The sequence below is a fragment of the Mus pahari genome, chromosome X, assembly GCF_900095145.1.
Source record: "Mus pahari chromosome X, PAHARI_EIJ_v1.1, whole genome shotgun sequence".
NCBI classification, from domain to species: Eukaryota; Metazoa; Chordata; class Mammalia; order Rodentia; family Muridae; genus Mus; species Mus pahari.
This window is the reverse complement of record NC_034613.1, coordinates 98,012,608-98,039,118: the sequence shown is the minus strand read 5'-3', so window position 1 is coordinate 98,039,118 and position 26,511 is coordinate 98,012,608. Positions and strand designations below refer to the sequence as shown.

Below are 26,511 nucleotides of genomic sequence, written 5' to 3'. Positions count from 1 at the left end.
AAAAGGAACATAGAGTAAATTGTTGATTTTACTGCACAGATTAACTATTCCATAAGAACAATAACACATAAACTCCCAAATGCCTTGTGCCCCCCACCATGTAATAACCCCGCTTAAAGTTGCTGTCTTTGATTTTTTAATTTTTTTCTTAGAGATAAAATCATGAACCCAACCAATAAATAGCCAAATTAAGATGAAAAAAAAGACATATCATTGGTTATTAATAAAAGTGGTTTGATGTCAACTAAATATTTTACTTTTTCATTACATGATAGCATCTAGAAATATGTGTCAGATATGAATGATTTCTGTGCATTCTAATAGTAGTACGTGTCATACCAAATATTGCAGAAGAATTTCCTTTAAGTTCGGTACATTATAAGATACAGGTAGCTGGGACTTCTGACCATGTTATACAACACACAGTTAAATATCTCACTCAGCTCATGAAATTTTATTGTCATCATGTATAACTATAACACTTCATTAACTACTGTTAATAAGCAAATTTAGGGTCGTCAAATGGATTAGATGACAATAAAATGATATATATATTATATATCTATATATAATATATATATATATATATATAAACCGTATCCAATGAATAGCAAACTCAAAGTAAAATTAAAATAAGTAAACCTCTCTTCTTTTCCACCATTATAGTTTATCTTAGATAAGTCATAATTCTTCTTAAATTAGGTTCTGTCTTTTGTCATTGTTGTTTTGGTTGTGGTGGTAGAGGTGGCAGTAGGTGTGTGTGTGTGTGTGTGTGTGTGTGTGTGTGTGTGTAAAAGAGAGAGAAAAACCTTATGCATCATTAGAAGAAATAATAAATGACTAAAATATTCTATGCCTTTGTACCTTTGCCAGGTGTATGAACCAGAATTTGTGCTGATTCTGATTACTTCTTTCCTCAATATTCTTCCCATGTGATATTATGTGAAATGTGATCTCATTGTCCTTAGAGGCACAGCAAATTGCATAATTAAATCCCATGCTTCAGAGATGTAAGACTTTTTCTACTTTATATCTCTCCATAAACATCATAGTTAACATTCAACAGCCCAAATTATTTTTTAAATGATTGTTATTATAAATTATTTTTTAAAGGATTGTTATTACCTATCTTCAAAACACAATTTTATCATTTAAAAGGCAACATACAAAAGAAAGAGAACAATGGTAGCTTCAATAATTTTGTTTCTACCTGAAATACATCATCATCATCATCATTATTATTATTATTATTATTATTATTTTATTTCATTGGATAAATTGCTTGTCAAAATAAACTGATATCCATTATTCAAGGTTAAAATTGTTGTCCCATCTTATAATCATATTTTTTGTTGGCATTTATTTGCCACCTCTCTGAAAATACGTTCATATATAAAATGTTCAAAATGTGTTTTCTATCTTACTAAGAAAAATATGAGTTAATTGAAATTTTGTGTTCTTGATTCGACTACCCTTATCTGAAGCCTAAATCCATGATGCCTTAATTTGCAGATTTTTAGTTAATATATTGTGTTGGATAGTTTAGAATTGTACAGTAGAATTATAAGTTTGGTGTCAAAGAACTCCTGTGTCTCCACTGGTGAGCTATTATTATTGACAATTTAACTAACTGCTTTAAGCATTGATTCTGTCCACTATAAAAGTAGACTAACAATTACTAACTTCTAATGTAGTTATAGGAATTAAAATAAATAATGAGCAAAAATCATGTTCATAGTATCTGGATCATATATGACGATAAAAACACAGAAACTAATACCATGACTTTATAGATTTTTAACTTCATTATTATACTAGTAGTGTGTGTGTGTGTGTGTGTGTGTGTGTGTGATATACTTAATACATCATGTTTTGACAATAAATATTATTATAGTTAGAAGGTTATTAAAAATCTATTTAGTGATCATAATACATGGAACATGTATGAAAAAAGCCTAGATAATCTATAGTTAATAAATGTCACTCTAGATACTCTAATGGAGTTGGGTGAATAAACTTCAAAGATCCTTACTGAGAAAACAGAAATTAATTACTTCCAGTGAACTGGTATCAACTAAGGGAAAGATGCTTGAGAACTGAGCATGCCAGAAGGCAAAGCATGTATTAGGGAAAGAATGAGGCCCTTTAGCTAACTAAAAACCACGTTCTTCTGCTGCCTCTGCCTCTTGAACTAATTACCTAGAAATTATGGCCCCAGGTTAGACCCTGTCCTGTCTCATTAAGATTCTCTATCATCACACTGAATAAATAAATGGAGAAAAGGAAATGAAAATCACAGAGCTGTCAGGGACACTAAAGAAAGGTATTGACTTTGCTTCCCTACAGTTTGAAGAAACTGGGATTGCCTATACAGGTAGTGTTTATCAGAGGCAAATAGGCCATTTGACCCTAAATCTTTTATCCAGCTTTTACATGTATCAATTTGCCATATATGTACAGCAATTTGAAGTTTTTCTGAAGATCACTAACTTATCCCAATTGGTGGATATGGAGAGAAAAATAAGATAGTGGAACTTTAATCTTCTATATTTTCTTTTCTTCAGAGTGATTAAAACCACAGCATTTCAACTTAGAATTGGAAGAAAACAAGATCATAATTCTGGGTATGAAGAGAAAACAAATACTAAACTTTTTTGAGTTGTTTTTTCTCAGAGAATATAGGCTTGCTGTGTAGAGGATGCCTCAGTCCCTCCTGATAGATAATCATCTTGGTTTCTACAATTCTCATTTTAGCATTTGAATGAAGAAAAATACTGGAACTTTAGGTTCAGTGTTTTTCTCAGTGCTCCTGATGACAGGCATAAAGTACTTAATGGCTACATACTGTGATTTAAAATCTGTTTCTCATAATCCTAGCATTCTATAAAAAAAATTTTTAAGAACACAAAAGATGTGGAGAGCACTTGATAGTGTGTCTCCATCTTAAGAGATCTGGGAGCTCCCACAGCCAAGGAAAGCAGATATGCTTAAATTATTTATATAACTAATAAAAACATTAATTTTACTATAAGAAGATAATAGGAATTTGTTCCATTCCATCTACAAATGTTATGTGGAAAACTTATTAGAACCTGGGGATTAAAAATCACATACTGTTATTTGCAAATATTGAAATCATTCTTCGTTGACTCCTTTAATTCCAAAGGAATGTATCTTTAACTTATTTAGACTACAAAACCACAGCAATTTCTCTGAGAATATATTCAATCCTCTAAAATTAAATGTATTAACAGGGGTTCAGTCAGTTATTTTTAGCGTGTTCTTAATCATATAATACAGGAATATTATGCTTTTGTTTGGAAAAAATTAACTCTCCAAAAGAAAAGGAGAAAGCAATAGAATAAATTCTCAGAACCCAAGCTTTACATCCACAAATTAACTTGGAAATTATGAATTTTGCATAATATTAAGGTTGTGTTCTCTAAATTTATAAATAAATAAATAATCTGCAGGGATACAAAATTCAGAACAGTGTTCAAAACAATTAACAAAAAAGCTTTAATAACTTGTAATAACTGGCTTCAATTGTCTGAATAAAGAACATCATTTTTCCGTCAAAAACAGAGAAACTATAGCTCAATGCCTTCTCTTAACAAGCAAAGATGATTAGTAAACATGCAAATCCAGTAGGATCTGGTATATTCTAACAAAAATAGGGGCTAGGTATGACCAGTGACCTGAACTATGAATGAAGGAAAATAACCTAAACTTAAAATAGCAACAGACGTCTAGTTTTGTTAGTACTACATTTAGGATAGATTTCTTGAGCATTTGTTGTCAAATGCTTGAGAAAATTCTTTGCATTCTGTAGAGCAAATATCCTGAAGCTGACTGTAAAAAACAACTAAAGCATAGCATTGTAATCAATGAAATACAAACATTATGGTCTCTGTCTTATAAATCTATACCTAAAAGAATGATGATTAGGATATTCTATATTATCCATAATAAATTGAATTCAGTGACTTTCATTATATGTTTTATATTATTATAATAACCATGTTCATTCACAAATTATGACAAAAGTTCTAAGAAATAATAATGCTATTTATTGACATTGCTATACTCATTCATTATTGTTATTTAATAATAATGTTTATATTACATGGACTAGTGTGTTAACAAAAACATATGACTCTGTTGCTGAAAGTTCTTTGGTTTCATTTGGTTCACTTGGATTTCATTGATTGACACCAGTGTCTTGCCATGTTGCCAGACTGGCCTAGAACATAGTATATTGCCCAGATTGCCCCCAAATCCACTGCAGTCCTCCTTTCTTGGCCTTTCCAGTGCTGAATGTCCAAGCAGGCTTCACCATGCCTAGATTCTTAAAAGGTTTTACAATTATTTCTGAAGATAGATGTACAGAATCATGGTAAGATTTTTTAATATGGTTTATAATTTAATATTGAATTATCAACTAAGAATTGAGACAAGTATGTTTATTATAGGCTTGTATGTCTAGACTTTCTTCAAGTTTTCAGGAGAAAAACATTGCTTTTTGAAAGGAGAAATCTAAAAGTCTTAGTTTACATCATGGCATTTTTAACTCCTTTGATGTAGGTTTTCTTACAAGGATTCAGATCACAAGATAGCTCTTTACTGGGTATGATGGTAAACCCTTACTGATAACTTAATCTCAGGGAATATCACAACAAAACTTGAGAATTATTTTTTCCTGACAACAGAGCAAACATGTCAAGTATATAGAAGGTATGCAATGTCTTCCTGTTTCTTTTCATGTGAACCACTCAGATTTCCTCCACTACATATTCCCGTATTTTCAGTGGTTTCACTGTCAGCTCCCATTCTGTTTCCTGCATTTGTCCCTCTCTTGATTCAAAATCGTCCCTTTAACACATCATTCCTAATTAGATGATTAGTGCTTGGAAGGGCAGGAGATAAGTCATTTGCATAATTTAATCATAAAAAGAAGTTAAAGATACAGATTTTGCTGTTCGTTTGTACAATTATCTTCTTCAGCCTGGGGGGCTGAGATATTAATGTGATTAAACAGTATTTCTGCAAACAGGCAACTGTGTGTCCTCTATTAAAGCAAGGCTGGAGGCAAATGAAAAATTAATTTTAGAAGACAATCAATTTTATTCTACATGACTGTAATAAATAACAGCCCATCTGCAGACAACTCATTAAGCCTTGGGAGGGTACATGTGTCACAAACTCTAAATGACACACAAGGCTGAATTTTCCACCAAAATAGAACTAGTAATAAATGACCTACCAGCTGCCATATCAGCCTAAGAAGTCAGCACACAGGAATCTCTTAGAAACTGAATTGTATACTATATCAGTCACAGTCAACCATTTAATTGAGACCTCATTAAAAAAGTCACTGGAAACTGCTTTATCTTACTATGAATTTTTATCTTTTACTTCTACTCATAAAGTATTATATACATATGTTAGTATACATACATTTATTAGTATAAACACCACTTTAGTACTATCAAGGGCTAACATCTACAAAGCTATTTAATGTGCTAAGAACATGGTATACACTATCTCAATTAATGTTAGAAATTCTGGGAGTTCTGTCACTAACATTTAGCATATTCTTATATGAAAACCCGAGGCTAGATGAAGTACTCAAAAGAGGATGAAGTGTCCATGACAATGAAAATTCCCTGAGCTTTCATTTTTCAAGAGTAGCTGTCAATCAAAGTCATAATAATATACTCCTAAAGTAAAACAATAAATCTCCCTAAAATCAAATGTTTCCCAAAGTAAATACATTCCATTATAATAACTCATAGTTGCACCAAGGAAACAACAAACTGAAAACATTTTGAGTACTTAAACAACCACACAATGTGTTTGGTGCTCTGAGTCATAAAACGACACATCAGAATGTTTTTGACGTTGGGTATCTCACAAGCTACTGCTACTTTAGGGAAAAAGAAAACATGAGCACCTTAAAACTTGAACATTTGTAATACACCCACCAACACACATACACATGCATGTATACAGGTATGCAGACATGCATTCATGTGAGAAGACAGATGTCCTGCAAATAAAAATTTAGAAACATGAGTGAGAGAATTATCTCTCCAGAGGTAATTCTTCAAGTATTTGTTTAAATATCACTGCTTTCAACAAGACCTTGAATAGGGCAATTATTCTTAGGAAGGAATCTCAACTTTAATGTTTTCTGATATCAGTTTCCTTGAATGGTTTATTTTATATGCCGGTACTTTCATTCAGCTTTTTTCATTTCATTTTTATTTTTGGAAATTATGATATGGATATATCATTTTTCCCTTACACTCCCATCAAACACTCCTTACACTCCCATCACACACTCTCATATCTTCCCCTTGCTCTTTCTCAAATTCATGGCCTCTTTTTATTGTTATTGCCTATATGTGTACATATATATTTCTAAATATAACCTGTTCCGTAGTCTGTAGGTTACTCATACAATTTAAGGACTGACATTTTTGAACTGGACAAACAATTTGGGTTCTCTTCCCTAGAAAAAAAAAGTTTCTCCAACTCTTAACATATAGTTGCCCATAGTTCTTTGTATAGAGTTAAGGCCACTTGGACGTTTTCCCTATCCACTTCTGCGTACCTATTGGTGCCATCCTACCAATGATTCATGTTGAATAAAATCTTCATTTGAAGTTCTTATTTCTTCAGATTTGAAATATTAGATGTGTGTTAGCATGTTTCTCTCCTTTTCTTTCTTGTATTAGACATTAAGGTCCATTTACCTAAAATAGTCTCACTAGAATGTTTTGAATTGTTTTTCCTAATTGAGATAGTCCAGTTTTAGTGTATTCATTCGTCTCTTTCCAATGCTAAATAAAGAGGGGAAACAAGATTTTTTTTGAAACCAATCCAACAGAGCTAAAATAAAATTCTAACAATGGAATTGCCTTTTCACCCTTAAACAAGAGTCTTAATAGCAGATGTTACTACATCTGGCTTCCCTTGTTATTCTCCATCTGCAGAGATTAAAACTCACTCAGAATCCATGACAGGACCTAATGGGAGTTTGCAAATGCTGACTGAATCCTTCTTCCCAACTACTCTGTTAGGATGCCAGGTGAACGGCTGGGCAAGCCCCACCAGAGCAAATTTGTTTCCTAGGTAATTAGCAAAGAATTAAGATAGAGGTCACCAACTTCTTAGCTTTCCTCAGCAATGATTTTACATGAGAACCTGATTGAAAGCTTAACTATTTGCTCATCATCAAACATTCAAAGTCAAGGAGCCCCTGAAAGGACACTATGTGGAGTTTTGAAAAATAGTAACTAGAGCAGGGGCTTCTTAAGTAGCTTCCGTGCAAGGTTTCTAATGCATGAGTCCAAAACAGCAGGTGTTAAGTAGATATCTAGATGGCTTAGGCCACTTTGAATACATTATGACCTAACCATAGGTAAAGAATGATGGCTACTTTGTAGTTATGCACTGTGATAGGCATGTATAGTATTTTTCCTTAAAAAAAAGTGATGTGTTGTGAAAATATTAATTTAATCTTCATGAATAGACGGCACACTAATACCTTCAATAAATACACACCATGGAACATAGAATTTCTGTTAGAGAAACAGTATGTAATAAAATTAATCTTAGCTTTCATTGTCAGATAACATTAACACTATACAATAGAAACCAAACACTATGTCAATTACTTAGAAAATGTCACATTTCACAATATTCTTTAAATATGACACATGCATGACAAATCATGGGTTACTTGTTTCAGTATCCAAATTCTCATGATATAATGCATATGGTTTGCTTTTAAAACACTTTTTGAGCAGGTTGAGTTTAAATACTTTTAAATTCCAAGAACTTTAAGATTTTAGAAAATAAGAGTGATTTTTTTTAACAAAACTAACCCAGATAGCACAACTACGCATAATGGAAAACTAAATAATATATATTGTCTCATTTCTTAATACGTACCAACTTTAGTAAAAATGCACATGGACATGATACAAAGCATCATGCCAGCATTTGTGCCTCTCAGCATCTTCTCCAGCAACCTTGCCACCTTCAGCCACTCAAGCCATGACCTTCAACACTGTGACAGCCATAACTGCACTTGCTATCTCTAGCTCCATGGTCATCACATTTCGCTCATTCTAGTACTCCAAAGCTGAAAACACTCTGAACTTTTCCTGCAATTACCAATCTTTCACTGTCTCTCATCATGCTATCCAACAACTTACAGTACATTGTCCTGTGTTATAATTATCTATTACAAAGATAATTACACTCAACTGTCTTGCCTTTTATTTTGTTATGAAAGCACCTCGATGACAAAACCTCAGTTCTTGTAAAATCGAATTATCTAATGACTCTGCATCAGTATTCAGGCAGTTCTACCTGGTAAAATAGAAACACAAAATCTCATTGATCTTTTTAAATTTATGAGCACAAGCATCAATGGACTTGTAATGACAACTGCCTTCTTTCAGTAGTAGATTCTCCTAGTTACTCCAATGGCTATCTCAAACTTTCCCTGTAAATCCTTCCTCCTGTTACCACCTTTCCAGACCTGTTTTCTAACCCTTACTCTCAAGAGATGATCTATCTCCAGTTCAGTAAAACACACAAAATAGTTTTCTTGGAGCTGCAATAAGTTAACTTAAATCTCTATTTGCATACCTAGCTTCCCCATCTATGAACATATATGTACTTGGTGTTGTCAAATGTTATTTGTTCTCCGTGTCCTGTCTACTCTCTCTGACTATACAATATCACTTAAGCAATAGTCCCTCTCTTGCCTACAATATCAGTTTGCTTTCCTTTATTTCTGCTGAATTCCTATCTTTCATATTTGCAAATGCTGCTATATCTTCCAAGAGAATAAAAAACAAGGTCCTGACCCATTCACTCCTATAATTTCAGCCTGATTTTTCCCAATGTTTATTCTATGCTTTTATTTTTTCCATTAAGTTATTTATTTACTCATTTTATATCCCTATTGCAGCCCTCCCTCCTCATAGTTCCCTCTCACACAACCCCTCTCCCTCCACCCTATCCTTCTCCTCTAAGAAGGGGAGGCCTCCCTAGGTACCAACTTACCTCATCCTTATTTTTTTTTAAATCACTTCTCCATTTCTGTCTCAAATGTATTGTCTCCTGCTCAAATGTCTCTCTCAAACACATGAATACACACACACACACACACACACACAAACACATATGTATGTATGTATGTAGTATGTAAGTATGTATGTATGTATCCCACTTGAACTCTATTCTCAATCTAGCCACCAAAGTGAGCTTTTAAAAATTTAAATCTGAGCTGAGTGCTCGTAGCACATCTTTAATCCCAGCTCTCGGGAGGGAGAGGCAAGTGGATCTTTATGATTTCAAGGCCAACCTGATCTACAGATGGAGTTCCAGGACAGCCAATGCTACACAGAATGAACTTGTCTCCAAAAACCAACCAACCAAACAAACAAACAAACAAAAAACTTTACTCAGATCCTTTCATACCCCTTCTTAAAACCCTGCATGTGAATCTCACTCCATTATATAAGTTCATGGTAAAATCTTAAAAATGTCTCTAAGGATATGTGCAAACAAACTTCTTCATTACCATTATGTTCTCTTTCCAATTCTCTTCCATTATTCCACAATAACCATACTAGTATTTTTAATGCTCTTCAAATATGCTGGAAATGCTGCTGTTTAAAGACTTTGGGTCAACCTTTGGCACTCTTTCCCTGAATTCTTTTGTGCTAACTCTCCTTTCTCTGCTCTGTTTTTATCCACAGTGCTTACTACCTTCTAATGTGCAATATAATCTGCTTTGATGTGGTGCACTCCATTTGTTTATTTTTTAAATGTACACAAGGAAGAATGTCAAACAGAAGAGAATACCTCATGCCTATTTAGTAAAGAAGAATGGAAAGAAAAAAGAAAGGGAGTGAAGAGGGGAGGAAAGAAGGAAACAAGAGAGGGATGGGAGTCTGTTTTAATCTCTATTGCTATGCAAAACACTTTGACCAAAAGCAACTTAGGTTTACATATCCAGGTTTTAGTCTATCATTGAGGCAAGTCAATTCAAGATCTCAAGAAGGAAATTAAATTTAAAACCAGAGAGGAACACTGTCTCTCTGGTTCACGATCATAACTTTCTTGTACAGCCCAGACCCACCTGCCTAGAGATAGTCCAGCCTACAAAGGCTATACCCTCCTACGTCAAACTTCAGTCAAAGTAATTCCCCAAAGATATGGCTACAAGCTATTCTTATCTAGGCAACACTAGGCTCCCCTCTCACTTGACTCTAGAAGATGTCAAGTTGACAGTGAAAGGTAACTAGAACAGAAATAATTTTTGTATATTTGCATACATTCTATCCATAGTAGAATTCAAAGCTCTTGGAAGACACTCATACATCACAGAATGGCATGTAAATAAAAAAGATAATTATTATATTTCAGAAGTTCAATATTATTATTGGAGGAATTATTGAAAATTCTACATTAATTTCTTGGGTTATTGCTCCTTTCTATTTTCAATTCAGAATTTAATTTTTTGATGATTCTCCAGCCTTTTCATGAATGCATAAATAAATAAGTCTTGCCAGACATGTGGCTCATTCTTTTAATCCCAGTACTCAGGAGACAGAGCCAGGCTGATCTCTATGATTTCAAAGCTTCCCTAATTTATATAGCAAAGTACCATGCCTATCCAGGCTACATAATGCGATTCTGTTAAAAGAATGAAAGAATGGAAGAACTAAGAAAGGATGGGAGGAAGGAAGGGAGGGAGGGAGGGAGGGAGGGAGGAGGGAGGGAGGTAGGGAGGAAAGGGAGTCATGGAGGGAGTGAGGGAAAGATAGAAGGAGGATTCATCCAAAGGAGTTTTGTTACTGTATTTCTGAAAACAACATAATGAAATGTCAGTGTTTCTATAAGTGCAAACACCTTCAGGATATTATAGTAAAGTTTTTGAGTAGTGTTTCTCCTTCTAGTTTGGTTATCTCCATTTGTCACTAATACACAGCCCATAATTCCCTAACTACCTGGAACAATGCACCACTATTGAATCTTGTTTGTTCAAGTCCACCATTCAAGGCAGTATAAAGAGTATAGTGTACCTAAACAAGCACAAAAGACTTAGGTTCCAGACGTAGCCATCTTTACCACACTGTGTGTCCTTAAGGAATCCATTTAACCTACTTACATTATCATCTTCTCACCTAAATTTGAGATGAAATGACCTGTTTCATAGAATTATAGTGAGAACTAAGTACAAATGTTGAAGAGTTCTGCAGCCTGTGAACTTCTGCATTGATAAATAATTATTTCTTAGTAGTAGTGGAAGTTTTATTGTCATAGATAATGCAGATTAGCATTGAGTGGAAATAGTATAAATGAGTCGAAGCAGTCACCAAACACACCGTGTTGCAAAGTGACCAGATATCTTGCTAGTAATTTTAAACTCCTATATATTTCCAGACTCAAAGACATGCATTACATATTTAAACTTTACTATTATCATCTTTGTCATTCTTTTATTTTTTATTAGATATTTTCTTTATTTACATTTCAAATGTTATCTCCTTCCCTGTTTTGCCTTCCAAAAACCCCCTATTCCATTCCCCTCCCCCTGCTCACCAACCCACCCACACCCACTTCCCTGTCCTGGCATTCCCCTACACTGGGGCATAGAGTCTTCACAGGACCAAGGGCCTCTCCTCCCATTGATGACTGACTAGGCCATCCTTTGCTACATATGCAGCTGGAGCCATGAGTCCTACCATGTATTTTCTTTGGTTAGTGGTTTAGTCCCAGGGAGCTCTGGGGGTACCGGTTAGTTCATATTATTGTTCCTCCTATGGGGCTGCAAACTTCTTCAGCTCTTGGATACTTTCTCTGGCTCCTTCATTGGGGACCCTGTGCTCAGTCCAATGGATGGCTGTGAGCATCCACTTCTGTATTTGTCAGGTACTGGCAGAGCCTCTCAGGAGATAGCTATATCAGGCTTCTGTCAGCAAGCACTTGCTGGCATCCTTAATGGTGTCTGGGTTTGGTGGTTGTATATGGGATGGATCCCCAGGTGGAGCAGTCTCTGGATGGTCATTCCTTCATTCTCTGCTCCACACATTGTCACTGAATTCTCCCATGGGGATTCTGTTCCCCTTTCTAAGGTCTTCCTTCTTCTTGAACTTCATGTGTCTGTGAATTGTGTCTTGGATATTTTTGTCATTCTTTAATTCAAATTTTAATGTTTAATAATTTTAGTGCAGTAGTTCCAATTATTCCCTAAAATTAACTCATTCCCCCATTGAATGAAATATAAACTTCACACGTACCCTCAAAGACAAAATTTAATCCTTTGCAGAAATTTTATACTAAAAATGTTTCAAAAATATTCTATAGGAGTCTATAGTCAAGCTAATGATAGTAAGATAATTTCTCAAAGATACACAAATCAATACTGCAGCATTTCATTAAAGTGACATTTTAAAGAACGTTAAGCTGTTTTTGTTGTTATCTGTTGGTATTGGGTGTTTATTTCTTTGAGACAAGGTCTCACTATGTATACCTGGTTAGTCTGGAATTCTTTATACAGACCACTTTGGTTTTAAACTCACAAAGATCTGCCTGCTTCTTTGTCCCTAAAGTAGAATTAAAAGTGTAAGACAGTTACCATACATTGCAAGAATAATAGTATTTTTAACAGATATTTTCTTCATTTACATTTCAAATGCTATCCTTAAAGTCCCCTATATCCTCCCCCAGCCCTGTTCCCCAACCCACCCACTTCCACTTCCTGGCCCTGGCATTCCCCTGTACTGGGGCATAAGATCTTCATAAGACCAAGGGACTCTCCTCCCATTGATGGCCAACTAGGCCATCCTCTGCTACATATGCAACTAGAGACACAGCTCGAGGGGGGGGGGTTACTGGTTAGTTCATATTGTTGTTCCTCTTATAGGTTTTCAGACCCATTCAGCTCCTTGGGCACTTTCTCTAGCTCCTCCATTGGGGGTCCTGTGTTCCATCTAATAGATGACTGAGCATTCACTTCTGTATTTGCAAGGCACTGGCATAGACTCACAAGAGAGAGCTATATCAGGGTCCTGTCAACAAAATCTTTCTGGCATATGCAACAGTGTTTGGATTTGGTGGTTGTATATGGGATGGATCCCCAGGTGGGGCAGTCTCTGGATGGTCCTTCCTTCTATCTCAGCTCCACACTTTGTCTCTGTAACTCCTTCCATGGGTATTTTGTTCCCCATTCTAAGAAGGATGAAGTAGCCACACTTTGGTCTTCCTTCTTCTTGAGTTTCATATGTTTTGCAAATTGTATCTTATATATTCTAAGTTTCTGGTCTAATATCCACTTAGATTAGTAGATTTTAATAACAACAGTCATACAAATGTTCTACTCTCACTCCTTCACCACCATTTGGCTTCAGGTATAATAATATTTGAATACTTTGCCATTAGAATTTCTAGATTCATTCACAGTTGGTATTTTTATGCCTACACTTCTATAGAAGTACATGAATCTGTTTTTAAGCTCATCACTACAAAAAATGACAAACCTAAAAAGATATTCAGGATCAATATAAAGTTCAGTGTTAAAGCATTTACTCAGCATGCATAAGACACTGGGAATAATCCAAAAGGCATGAGAGATTCGTTCAGAAACTATGAAAAAGCCTCCATCAATGCATTCTATACTGTCTATACCTTATTTTATACTATTTTTTCACAAGAATAGTTCTATCAGGTTCTCAATACTCTTATTTATTAATAGCTCAATTCTTTTGCCTGTGTCCAAATAAACCTATGACAATAATAGCATGAGGCAAATACAGTCCAGCCTTCTTTGACAACATGAGGCTAATTGGAATAAAAATGTTGAATTCTACTTCTTGCTCTTGGATCTGTTTAGGTCAAACACTTTTACATTTGTCTCACTAACATAAAAGAGACCTAAACAGAGAAATTTATTTTGTTAAATGTATATTTAGAAACTAACACTGCACTTAGAAATAAACAAAAATCCAAAGAACAATATAAAACAAAAATACCAAACTAAGTACACAGCAAAGCAGTCATTTGATTTAAAATAACTGCGAAGGACATAGAGCCATAGTCTCTGGGGGAATATCCATTCTACCATTACAGAAACATACAAACTCATGAAAAAGAGAATGCTCCTAAAACAACAAAAACCCATGAGTCCTCTAGTGTGACAAAGACCATTCCAAAATAACTAAAAATATGAGAATGAATGAGGATCAAAGGTACTGACAAAAATTAAGCTCTGAAATAGTCACTATATTCTTCATAGGTCACAACATTCTACTTAAGCTCATGTTAAAATACCTGACAACATTAAAATAAGCAACATTGTGATCATATTGTTTCTTTCCTAAACTATAAATTGAGAATTAATTATTCTTTCCATAGAGTGAAAATAAAACTCTGATTTCAAGGTATACTCATCTATTGTGTTTTGACTGCTAAGTCATAGTAATCGCAAATGTTTCACATACAGAAGATTGCCATTTAGAGTTTCTAAGCTCAGGACAACATGCTAAAATTAACAATGGGTATCATTGAATTTGACAAATTTATGGCATGCTAACAGTCTATGATGAGTACTATATCATTTAAAAGCCTAGAACTTTCCACAGACAAGGTAAGAGTAAATTCAAAAAAAATATATACTGTTAGTGGTTCACTAACCAATTTGAACTAGTCCCCTTTTGTTAGCTGGGATATATATGGTGCATGTATATTTATGCTTTGTTCAAAATAGATATTTTCTACAAATAACATAATTTTAAATTTAAGTCATCCTTTGCATGTTTCTATACTATCACTCCATCATTCAATTTTCATAAAAATAAAATTTAATAGTAAAATATGCAAAGTACACTCAGGCAAATCATTTTTATTTTTTATCATTTTCCCACTTCTAAGTTATATTTATCATCTTCCATTCCTTCCTACATTGCAGGTTAGCTGAGAATTAACTATGTCATAAGAACATTCTTCTTAGGTTATCTGCAAATGAGAAAAACAATAATATACATGATACTTAGGTATACAACTTTCCATTTCATAAGTAGCCTTGTACATAATAGTACTTACTGAATATTTGCTGGAATAAACAAGCAAATTAACTTAGTAAGAAAATATCATATGTTATAGATACCTTATGTGCTCAAACTTCATGCTGTAATTGGCTTATATACTAAGACCAAAACCTAGTGAACTATGCATAAAAGGTAATATATAGTAAACCTTTTCTATGAATGAACTTCTTTTATGTCTTCCTCAAATCAAAACCTAGAAAGTACTCATAAATTTTTCCACAAAATAAATTTTAAAGTTTAGTAAATTACAGGCTGTTTACAAAGTGTCAAACTTCATTTTACCATGAATGTGTATACATATGTACAATGAATAAACATGCCATCCATTTACTTATCTTTAAAGGTAAATTTTTTAACAAATACCAAAACCATTTATTATTCATTTTAATTTTTGAAATCTAATCTTATACAAGACAATGTGCCAAAAATAAAGGTCTGAACTAGATCTTACCAGTTTAAAATTCTTAATGCAAGTAAAATGAAGATTCTTCACATAAAAGCAAAATTTTTATCTATAACTGCATGTTTAGTAACTCCTACTATTTAGCTTGATAACTCTAATATAATTCTAAAGAGTGCAAAGCATTCCAGTGTTTGCTCATATACATATGACTCAGATATGTCTATGAAAATGTGGGACTATTTGAGAACTGGTATTGAAAAACACTTATCACAAATATTAAATTAGTAAATACAATGAGACATAATATGATTACATCTGATATACCTCAAATAAAGATATGAGTTCAAAATACATCTACCAGAAAGCTGGCTCTTGCTTATATATGCCTTAAAATCACATGGTACATAATAAGTGCTGAACATACACCATAATAAATTTGATCAGTGATGATGGATCAAAGTGATTGGTGAAGCATTTTTTTATTTATTGAAAACACAAAACTTAAGTAAGGGATTAATTTTACAAATGCCTTCAAGTTAAAGGCAATAATTTAAAAGTGAGTGTCCCTGAGGTCTGACATATGTCCTCAAAAGAACTTCCAGGGGATAACAACTAAGTGGAACTAAACTTCTTGGCACTGAACGTACAGGGGAATTGTATACAAGCCATATTTATTATTGATAGTGGTATTCAGAACAAAGATTCAGTGTATGTATGTATATACTTTAGGATAGATCATGATATAGCATACATGCAAAATAACATCTTATGGGTGGTTAGTTTAGCTTTCTTATGAATGACCTAATATGGCATTAAACTCCAGTTTCTGTCAATAAGGGTAGAGCTCAGAGGTAGAGCACTTGCCTCACAAGTATGAGACTGTAAGGTCAATCCACACTACCAGTGGAGAGAAAAAAAGAAAATGAACTGACTCAAGATTCTTAACTAAGAGTTATGACAACTGCATTTATTACTGTACTACTGAAGACCAGGAAGAGATGATGATACAGTTTTATTCAATAATTGTGGGGTACTTTTAATGTTTATATTTTAGTACAACAGAGGATCACACAAAAAGGGAATATAAATGATGCACTAGTGCTATAGTAACCTAAATTTACCTACAGTTTGCTATGACAATACAATGTTATTTAGACAAATGTGGGATACAGAATTCTTCCAAAATAACTGAAAGCTCAAAATCTAGCATATTGCTGTAAGTTATAATGCTTATAACTGTTAATCCAATACACCTTTTATACAAACCCAGAAACACATGAGTGGAAAAATAGCACAGATGTTCATCTCTAATGCAATTTCCATTCAATTTCCTAAGTGCGGTCCCTGTGTGCAAACTAGCTTAACGTTATGTTTAGCTTGCAAATTCTTTTAATAAATAATGAATGCAATAAAACTAGAAGATCAATGGCAAGCTGAGAAATCATAAAAAAAAAGTGCCCTTTGTATTCGGGCTGTTGCCTGTTTCAAACTTTAATCCAAAGACAGATCAATATTATTTTTTTTCTTTTTAACCCATCACATAAATAGCATAGACTAAATGTAGCCTAAATACTGTTATCAGCTAACAGTTGCCAGCAACCTGATAAGATCAATGGACACAATTGCAATTGAATGTTTAATACCTTAGCATACGCAGTACATTATATACTAAGCAACAAATGTGTGAAAAAACAAAAAGGTCATACATCAATTAAAACACCGTATGTCGCTATTTTTTGAACTTTACAATGCTATATATTTTTCTTGTAGTGCAATTAAAAAGTTTTCACTGCAGTTTTCACCAATATACTAAATAAACACAATGGCTCAAAACAGTGCATGGATAGAAATAATTTCAACCTCAAAGTTCCTAGATAAAAGTAATTTTTACTTTTCAAAATTAATTATACCTGATAAAATACATATTCTTTTAATTACGTACTGTGGAAGATATATCATGTAAATTTGAGTTTGAATATTTTATTGAAACTTCAAATTGCTCAGAAAAATAATGAATTGTGTTTCTTAGTGTATTTCTATTTCCATTCTAGAAAGAATGAAGGAATCTTGTCTTCTTATCAAGTCCTTTTAGAAAAGATTTTCTGTTCGAAAAAAAGATCCCAAGTCATATACCACATGCATTATGCAGATGTACCAGTCTAAATAACTAAGAATAATTTTATGCCATTAGTCTTCTTTCACTTATTAATTCTTGCCTATTTAGAACATTAGAACATCTCCCCTGGGCTTTTAGTAAAAGTAAACACTAAGAAGTCATAATTTATATCAGAACATAATTCATGTCAAAGAATCTAATTCAGCATATTAGGTTTTGATATCTTTGTATATGTATTTCTGAAAGGTTTATGGCATGATTACAAACGATTTAACACCAGAGTTAAAATTTCAGGATTAAGTCTAACAACTGCACACTTCATGTAACTATTATGTAGCAGCTATGTAAAGAGCAGAAATTGATGTAATTATGTAAAAACAGTAAATGTGTGTATGATTGTATTCACTCAGTTTCAATTTGATGCCTAACATATAAAAAATACTATGTTTATGATGTTTTATAATTAATATTACTGATGTTAAAATTGGTTTCTAAGACAATATCATAAAAATACATATATTTGCATATATCTACGTTTTTATTGTATGTAATAAATTCAGTTACTTTGTAAATATGTCATATCCAATTTTATATGAAATAATTTGCATTGAATCTTATATTCTCAGTCTTGTTATAATAATTTTACTTATTATAATATATATATATATATATATATATATATATATATATATATATAGCATTACAAAAGAGATGAGACCTCACTGTGAAAACCTGCACAGGTTTTAAACAAAATCATAAGAACCTAGTTAACTATACTGAATTCAGTCAAATTCATAACTTTCTGTTCATACTTGACTACACATAATAAGCCATATCTTGAGATTCTGAAATGACCACCTGAAGATAAATTTTTTCTGAAATATTGACAGTCTGAACCTTGTCATTTAAGAGTGTTTCTTGATGTCCTAATCTAAGTAACAATAGAATTGTGCTTAAAGAATGCTGTAAATTTCTATAAAGACACACTACTTCTAAAACTCTATTCATTTTATATGCTTTTGATGGAACATAGGCCCTTTCACATGCTAGGGGAGTGGTATGTCATCAAGTTACATCAAGCCATAAATGCTGATGTCTGAAAACATATGTTCTTCAAAAAATAAAATTAACAAATCAAAGATTGAATCTTCTTTGATTGTTTTCATTTTCATATATTTAATATTAACTTAAAACTCTAGCTATTAAAATATTAGACTATACATATTTCATGTCAATTGACATTGTTGCTTTTCTCTGAAAACCAAGGTAAGAAGGCAAGACATAAAATGTAAATGTATGGGATGTATACTACTTAATGAAGGTAAGTAATTTCACTATATTTATATGAAGATCCTATAGGTTAACATATATGTTCCTCTCTAGTTTAAAAATTATGTTATAGAAATAACACTTATGGTTATAAAATATTTTATGGTTTGCGCATAATTTGAATATAAATAAATTATATATGTTAAGATGAAATAATTTTTCCAATATTTGTTGGTATTACAAACTAATGACATGATTAATATACAATAGACAGACTTTCTCCTTCCTACTTAAAAAAATATTAAATGCTGAAAGGTTCCAAATCCCTTGGTAAAGCTATATTGCAGCTGCATTAAGCCAACAAAAAGCTTATTAGTAAGGCTTTAAAAACTGACACCCTTCTATAATCAATTTGGATACAGTACTATTCTATTTATAATGGCATTTTCAATGTGTTCCAATCATATATTGCTAATTATTCTTTTTTGTTTCATGATTAAATATTAATAGACTGGCATTATTAAGCATCTTCCCTTTATTTGGGTTTTATAGTATATTGGGTTTCACCATTTCAGAATTATTAAAATATAATATAAAAATTAAAAATCTTTTCACAGAAATCTTATGACTGCTTTGATGTTTTACTCTAATTTCTAAGTAAAATAATATAAATGTAGTTGTTCTAGCAGAAAATGGGAAAAGGGATGCCGCCACTTTAAAAGCTTCAATCTCTTTGACATTGCTGGCAGTGTATGGGAACATTAATGCATCTGTCATGATAACAAGCTAAGAATAACATCTAGACATCAAACCGAGCAGAGAATCCATCTGAAGTGATTCATTCAGATCTGTCTCATTGATTTATTAAACACGGGGCAACATCTGCAGCCTCACAGAGCCGCTTGGTGAAATTAATGCAAGATCAATTCAAATGGAAAAAAGTGTAAAAGAGATAAATCAAAACACAATTTGCATTCAGTTCCACAATCAGGCTTATTGGGTGCAAATGTTCAATTTCCCTTCCAAAGCAAATGTGTTTAAATGTTGTTTTATCTTCGTAGAATTGTGTGATCTGAAGTGACAGTGAAGAGTTTTGCAGGTTGAGCTGGTAAAATGAAAAAAAGAAAAAAGGAAGGAAAAATGCTACTAGAGACCTCTTGAATATGCAACAAGAATATCATTAATACCTAATTGTTTTGCTTTGGGGACTACTTTTATCCATAAACACAATATAGTCAGTTTTAGATCAACTGGGTTGTTTTTAAAGATATTTGAAATAGGTAGAGTGAATAAATCCAAATCATATGTATCTTTGAAAACAAGATAAAGTGCAAATGGAGATGCATATTGCCAACTGAAATGTATTGTGATTAGGGATTCTCACAATTATACTCATCTGCAAGAAGGTTTGTTTTTAAGCATCTACATAAAATAAGAGTACTTGAAATAGAACCAAATAACTCAAACTTGATAACTTCTACTTCAAGTATTAAGAATTTCTTCCATAAAGGCATATAAAATATTAATGTCAGAAGATAATAACATTCTAATAATCTATTATCAATCATGTACCATGTGTATACTGAGAATAATATCATGATAAAACTCCAAATATGTACTAGTCTATCATAAGCATCACCCAAGATAAAGAAAGGTATTTAAGGTAAACATGAGCAGTCAGTTACTGGAGATTCTAGCTAAACAAAAAATGTAGGCAGAAGTGTATGGTTAAAGTGAAGGTAACCAAAGTTTTGCACGCTGATATATGACTGTATTGCTATAATTGTTGTATTAGCACCACTCTTCTAATACAACACTGAGAAATTTTGGTTATCTGGCTGCTTTTAGGAGACAATATAACTGCCTTATCACCACTCTATGAAATAAAAGATATGTATTCATTGTCCAGATTTATTTCTATAACATTTTTATTATCTGTGAAAGTGTCTTTAATACAGAGTACCAGTATACTAAAGTTATACAAGCTCTTTAAAAACTTGATGATGCTTAATTTTATTATAAATGCAAAGCAACAGTTTCAAGTAAACTATATTACTATGCAGATAATGAACTCTAAAAGATATATCAAGCTTGAGTGCAAAGCCAAATTCATTGAGTGCTTATAATAAACATCTTTCTCATGTTTAAGAATAATTTAAATATCATAAGTGTCAATATAACTATTCCAACATCAAAGCACCTATATGTTCCGTTTATATACTGTCAAATAAAATATAAGTGAACATTGTAAATTTGAATTGCAAAAGCATACTTATATTTGAATAATGTTAAATCATGTCTCCAAATAATTATTACAATGTTGTCTTAATCATACACTCTTATTTCTACAATCATCTATTTGACTATACTTGAGACTGAATAACATGTAATTAAATGCTTCCAAAATGAAACAAATTGCTGATCCTGAAACCTGACAATGTAACTTTTATGTAGGCAAGTGGATTAAAAAGAGATATCACTAAAATATATTGGTTGATTTGCATATTTACTAAGAATGATTTATCATTTAGTGTATGACTGCTGGTATACTTGAGACAATTTAGTAAGGAAGATCCAGTACACAGAATGAAGACTTTAGACATACGCTATCTGAATTTGTCTTTCTCTGGCATTAAAATTTCCAAGTTTTCCTGGAAAGTAATGAAACAAAAAATGTTTTTTAAATCTAAAAGAAGATATTTTCCATTTGGATCTTTAAAATCAACGTTTTCTTAATAATCATCAAAATAATATCTTCACTATTCAGTTTCAAGTAAAACAGCATGAAGAGAGATGTTGCACATCCCTTTGTAAAAGCATTATTACAATAATAAAAGATTAACTTACCTAATAGAACAATCGATAGATCAGGAGTTTTGTTGTACTACTCTCTAGTAGTTGAAGTGTACACTATTTCATAACTTCTTTTCTGAGAAGATAACTTTGAATGCTTCAGTAATTAAAGCATATGACACTAAGAGTTCTTATCGTTCTTATCATGACTCAGTACTATGAAGGAAATGATTTTATATATATATATATATATATATATATATATATATATATGTGTGTGTGTGTGTGTGTGTGTGTGTGTGTGTGTCACATTTCTTCAGTGTGAATTGCACTAAACTATATCAAAAAGCTACCTCAAGCAATATATTAGAGTTTGTGAAAATAAAAATTTTGAAAACAATCCATTTTATATGAGATAACAGAACACAGTACAAATTAAAAACACTCTAGTCAGGACACATACTTTTCACCATGCATTTGACAAAGAAGGAAAAGTATGTTTGAAAATCAGAAAAAGATAATAGCCAATAGTAGTACCATTACAAAAATAGTACATTAACAGTATCTTATAAAATTTTATCCATCAAAATGTGTTTCCACTCAACTGAATGTGCACTCTTTTTCTTGTACTTTTCTCCTCCCCCACCTTTAGCTCAAAGAGGTAAGTCATGAATCTTTATGAACAATCCTCTTTAAGCAAGTCTACATTGAGAACATCACTATCTTCTTGGGTACGTTTATAGGATCTTCCCCTCCACCTTCCTCTCCTATGACATAATTCTGCTCTTTACTGCATTTTGCTTTTCTTACCGTTTGTCTCACCTACTTTATGCTTTCATCCTGAACCTAGTGCTTTTGTATACCTCTCACTTCTCTTTTTACTGAATTAAAAAGTGACAGAAATAGTGTTGACCTAAACACTAACTTCAGATTGCATTTAAAACCATAGATTTTATAAACAATGTTACCTAGAGTAATTAAGCATTTTTTGTAAGAATCATATTTTTGCAATTTTATTAACATATTTATGACAGTGTTTAGAGCAAGAAAATTTACTAATGCTATATTATCATAAATTAGATTTTTCAAGTAATTGTACTTTTCCCTATTTAAAAATTACTATATATGTATTATGTTCATTTCTGTCTAGTGGCTTTCCTCACTTCTTTATGTGTTTTAACCATAAAATAGGTTTTTTAATTTTTATAATTATATATTTCAAAACTTGCAAGACAATTATTCAAAACATATATTATAAAATGTAATATAATGTAAACCTATTGTATCACAAATATATTTTCCATACTTAATACTTTTTTATCACAATTTTACAAAAAATCAAATAGAAATGTTAGCTATACAAATGATAAGGAATAAATAAAGCTTAATCAGGTTAAAACAGGAACCTAAAACACATTATAACAGAATTCCAAAATAGTATAGAACAACCTGTCTCAATATAACTAAGTAATTTATCATTTATCTCTTTGGCATGTCTCATTCAAATTTTTTAAAAAGTTCTTATTTCTAGACTAAACATCAAAGTCATAATAAAATAATAATCTGTTTATTCTAAGAGTGAAACTTATAAATATTTCTCAAGAATGAGAATATTAATTATTGAAAAAAGGGGGAAAGGGTCCCTGTATAAATTTTCACACTAGGAATAACAATTTGGGGGAGGAGAATGATGAAGAAGAAAAGGGAAGGAAAAAAAACAAAGAGAGTGAGAGGTAGAAAGAGAGAGAATAGATGAATATGGCTTATTCTTTCTGCAATTATTTTTAAATCAGTGTATCTGATATCGATAAATGAATCACATGGCCTCCATTACAAGTTCTGGTATCTCACTGAGTTCGTGTATTAGTATTATTCTTTGTAATCAAAGTGAAAATTTTCTATTTTCTATAAAATATTTCTATTTTTTTAAACCCATAATTTTCTCTTGCATTGAGAAAGGCTTTTACCGTTTGTGTTTTACAGTCATCTACCTTAAGAAAGTTCACTTTATAAGCCAGGTTTTTATGCTTTACATGGGAATCCGGTAGGAGTTTCCCTCTGAACTGGTTCTGTTTAGTTGCTTGAACACAGAAGTTGCTCAGAAGGAACAAGAAAAGGTACTCTTGTAAGTTCTATAGCAATATTTTGCTTATTGCACTAGTAAGCAACAGTTTGCCTATTAGTTATCATCAGTAGATCTCCGCTAAAGACAGCAATTTAGATTTTACAAGAGACATGACAATGTGGTTGCAGTTTCATTCCTCAGACCCAGAAACACCATCATTTAAAGTTGTATTGTGAGACTAGACCTCAGGAGAAGGTCTTTATAAAATGATCAACCATGCTGCTGCTTTACAGCAAAGCTCTTTGCTCCGTTTTTCATTGTAATTTCCTGATTTGTACAAAAATCTCCTGTGTAAATGATTACTTTCCAGAGATATTACCAGACTGGAGATGAAACAAACACTAAGATGACTAATTTGTATTTTTGAATGTCAATTCTCAACGGTTTCCTTTCCCAAAATTTTATTCAAAACATCAAACACAAGTTGCTTCTAAGTGCACATGAACAGAGTCTCTGATGCACTTTTAGACTGTGATATCAAGGAGGTACACTTATAACTTGGAAAGGTGGCTATTATTATTTAAACAATCCTCTCTTGGGGGAAATGGGATCCTTCCAACTAACTGGTTCGTCTGAGGTGGAAGAGCTGGCTTATACTCTTTATAAAAATAAAAAAAAAAAAAAACCAACTATAACAACAACAAAGCCTACTAACTTCTACACCAAGCCTCAGCCAGGCCTGAGACCCAGCATTCCGTGCCCCACATTAACCTCTGCAGGTGACCCAGGAGGTTAGGATTCCAGGAAAGTGGCATCTGTCCTCATTCGTTTTTTGTTTTTTGTTTTTCTTTTTTCTTTTTTTGTTTTTGTTTTTGTTTTTGTTTTGTTTTGTTTTAATAGGACTCATCATCTACTTTACCGTGCACCAGGGAGCTTTGCGCAGCAGGCATTAGCATATGTCCTTGTAGGCACTTGTACAAGCATACACACACACACACACACACACACACACACACACACACCACCTTCACCATCACAGCACACACATCCCATACACTCTCACAACAAACATACAGGATGGGGATCGAATCACCCTCTGGGATGGATACTATACTTCTGTTCCCCTGCACCCCCTAAATGCAGTTTTCTTGGTTGCCAGCTTAGGAGCCCAGGTTACAGCTCAGCCAGCCCCCATTTCCAGGAAAGCCCTTGGTGTCTGTGTTCAGAAGAAAAACTATCCGACCCGTATGGCCACAAAAAAAGCAGGAAAGAAAAGCAAATAAAGAAAATAACTACCTCAAGCAGCCAAAAAGCCATGCAAAATGTAGGCAAACGGCTGTAAAGTTTCAGTGGAGGATTGCTACTGAAGTTTGTGCGGGACTTTTTCAAATTGAACCCCTTCCACTGAAAGCAGCCTAGAAAGGACTGGTAATTAATGTATGATCCCTCCTAGTTCTTTCAACCCCTCCGATTACAATGCAAAGAAGCAGAACTCAACTCTACAGACCAAGTTGGATGAGGCTGATTTAAGACATGCAGAAGAGGGCTAAGAGGTAAGGCGAGAAAGAGGCAAGCAGGCAATGAGTGTCTCACCTGGCGTTGGTGCAATCGGTGAACAAAGTTTCGAAGTCTTTCCTGGTGATGAGCTTGCAACGATTCACCCCTGGCTGGATGGCCCCCAGCCCACGGAGGATTCGAACTTGCTCTACAGTGCACACCACAGGAGATATGTCCAGTCTCTTCAGCTTAGTGTACACTGTGTGCAACCCTCCCACCAGGTGCTTGAGGAAAAGGTCAAAGACTTGCGGCAGGCAGATCAGTTCCTGGCCATCCATCAGGAATGAAGCTACCTTCACCCCGTGCATGTCGACCATCCGGCACTCGTTTGTGTTGGTGTTGCTGCTGCCACCGCTGCCACCACCAATCCCGCCACCCAAGACACTACCGTTGTGGTTATTGGCCATGAAACTGTTGATCATGTTAGGGGTTAGACGAGGGGGCTCTCCTGGAGACGAATACAGGGGTTCAGCCCGGAATAACCCCCCCGGGACGCCGGCGCTGCTGGAAGTTGCAGAGATCACCGGAGGTGCAGAGACAGCCATGGTCACTCTGTCTTGAGCCTAGCTCTTAGAGCCCTCGCTTTTTCTCCCTGACTCCTTTAGGTCCCCTTGCGCTCACTCTCTGACTCTCTCTCTCTCTCTCTTTCAGGCACGTTCTGACTCTCTGAACTGTTCTTAAGTCTGAAGCGCGCTGGCTCCGGCTCCAGCTCATCCACCACCCTACACACTGAGCAGCCTCGACCCGCGGCGGCCCAAGAGCCCACCCCCACCACACCCCCTCCCGAGACTGGCAGCGCCCCCCAGCCAATGGGCCCCACCCCCTCAGCGCCGGAGCTCGCAGAATGGCTGCCGCCAGCTAGGGGTGGAGACTCCCTAGCCAGCCTCTGCCTACCTGAAGCGGTGTGGGACTTCAGTGAATGGAGGTGGAGCGCGAGAAGGGAGAAGGGGATGATGTGCAGCCTTGCTCACTGCCTGGAGATCGGAGCAGAGAGTCCAATTGTCAGGTCTCTGAGGGGGACCATGCTTCCAGCCTGTCTTCTCCGAAGTGGAGGATGAGAGGGGTCACAAACGGGACTCACAAGTGTGTTTCATTCACCACACACCCCGAGGCATCTCGCACCGAGTTCGGTGGACGAAAGTGACTTAGCTCTAATTCAACTTGCACATTTCCC

The 26,511-nt window shown here is 33.9% G+C and overlaps 1 protein-coding gene across 3 annotated transcripts in view; it reads right to left on the bottom strand.

Annotated features, from left to right (window-relative positions):
• Positions 1–26,055, bottom strand: part of Dach2 (dachshund family transcription factor 2) — a 476,923-nt gene extending 450,868 nt beyond the window's left edge. For 2 of the 3 annotated variants that reach the window (XM_021187660.1, XM_021187661.1), the window contains exon 1: positions 25,374–26,055. In XM_021187660.1, the coding sequence (XP_021043319.1) occupies positions 25,374–25,882 (509 nt within the window). In that variant the 5' untranslated portion in view covers positions 25,883–26,055. The remainder of the gene's footprint in view (positions 1–25,373) is intronic. The other variant, XM_029534190.1, reaches the window with a different exon arrangement.
• Positions 26,056–26,511: the final 456 nt, after the last annotated feature.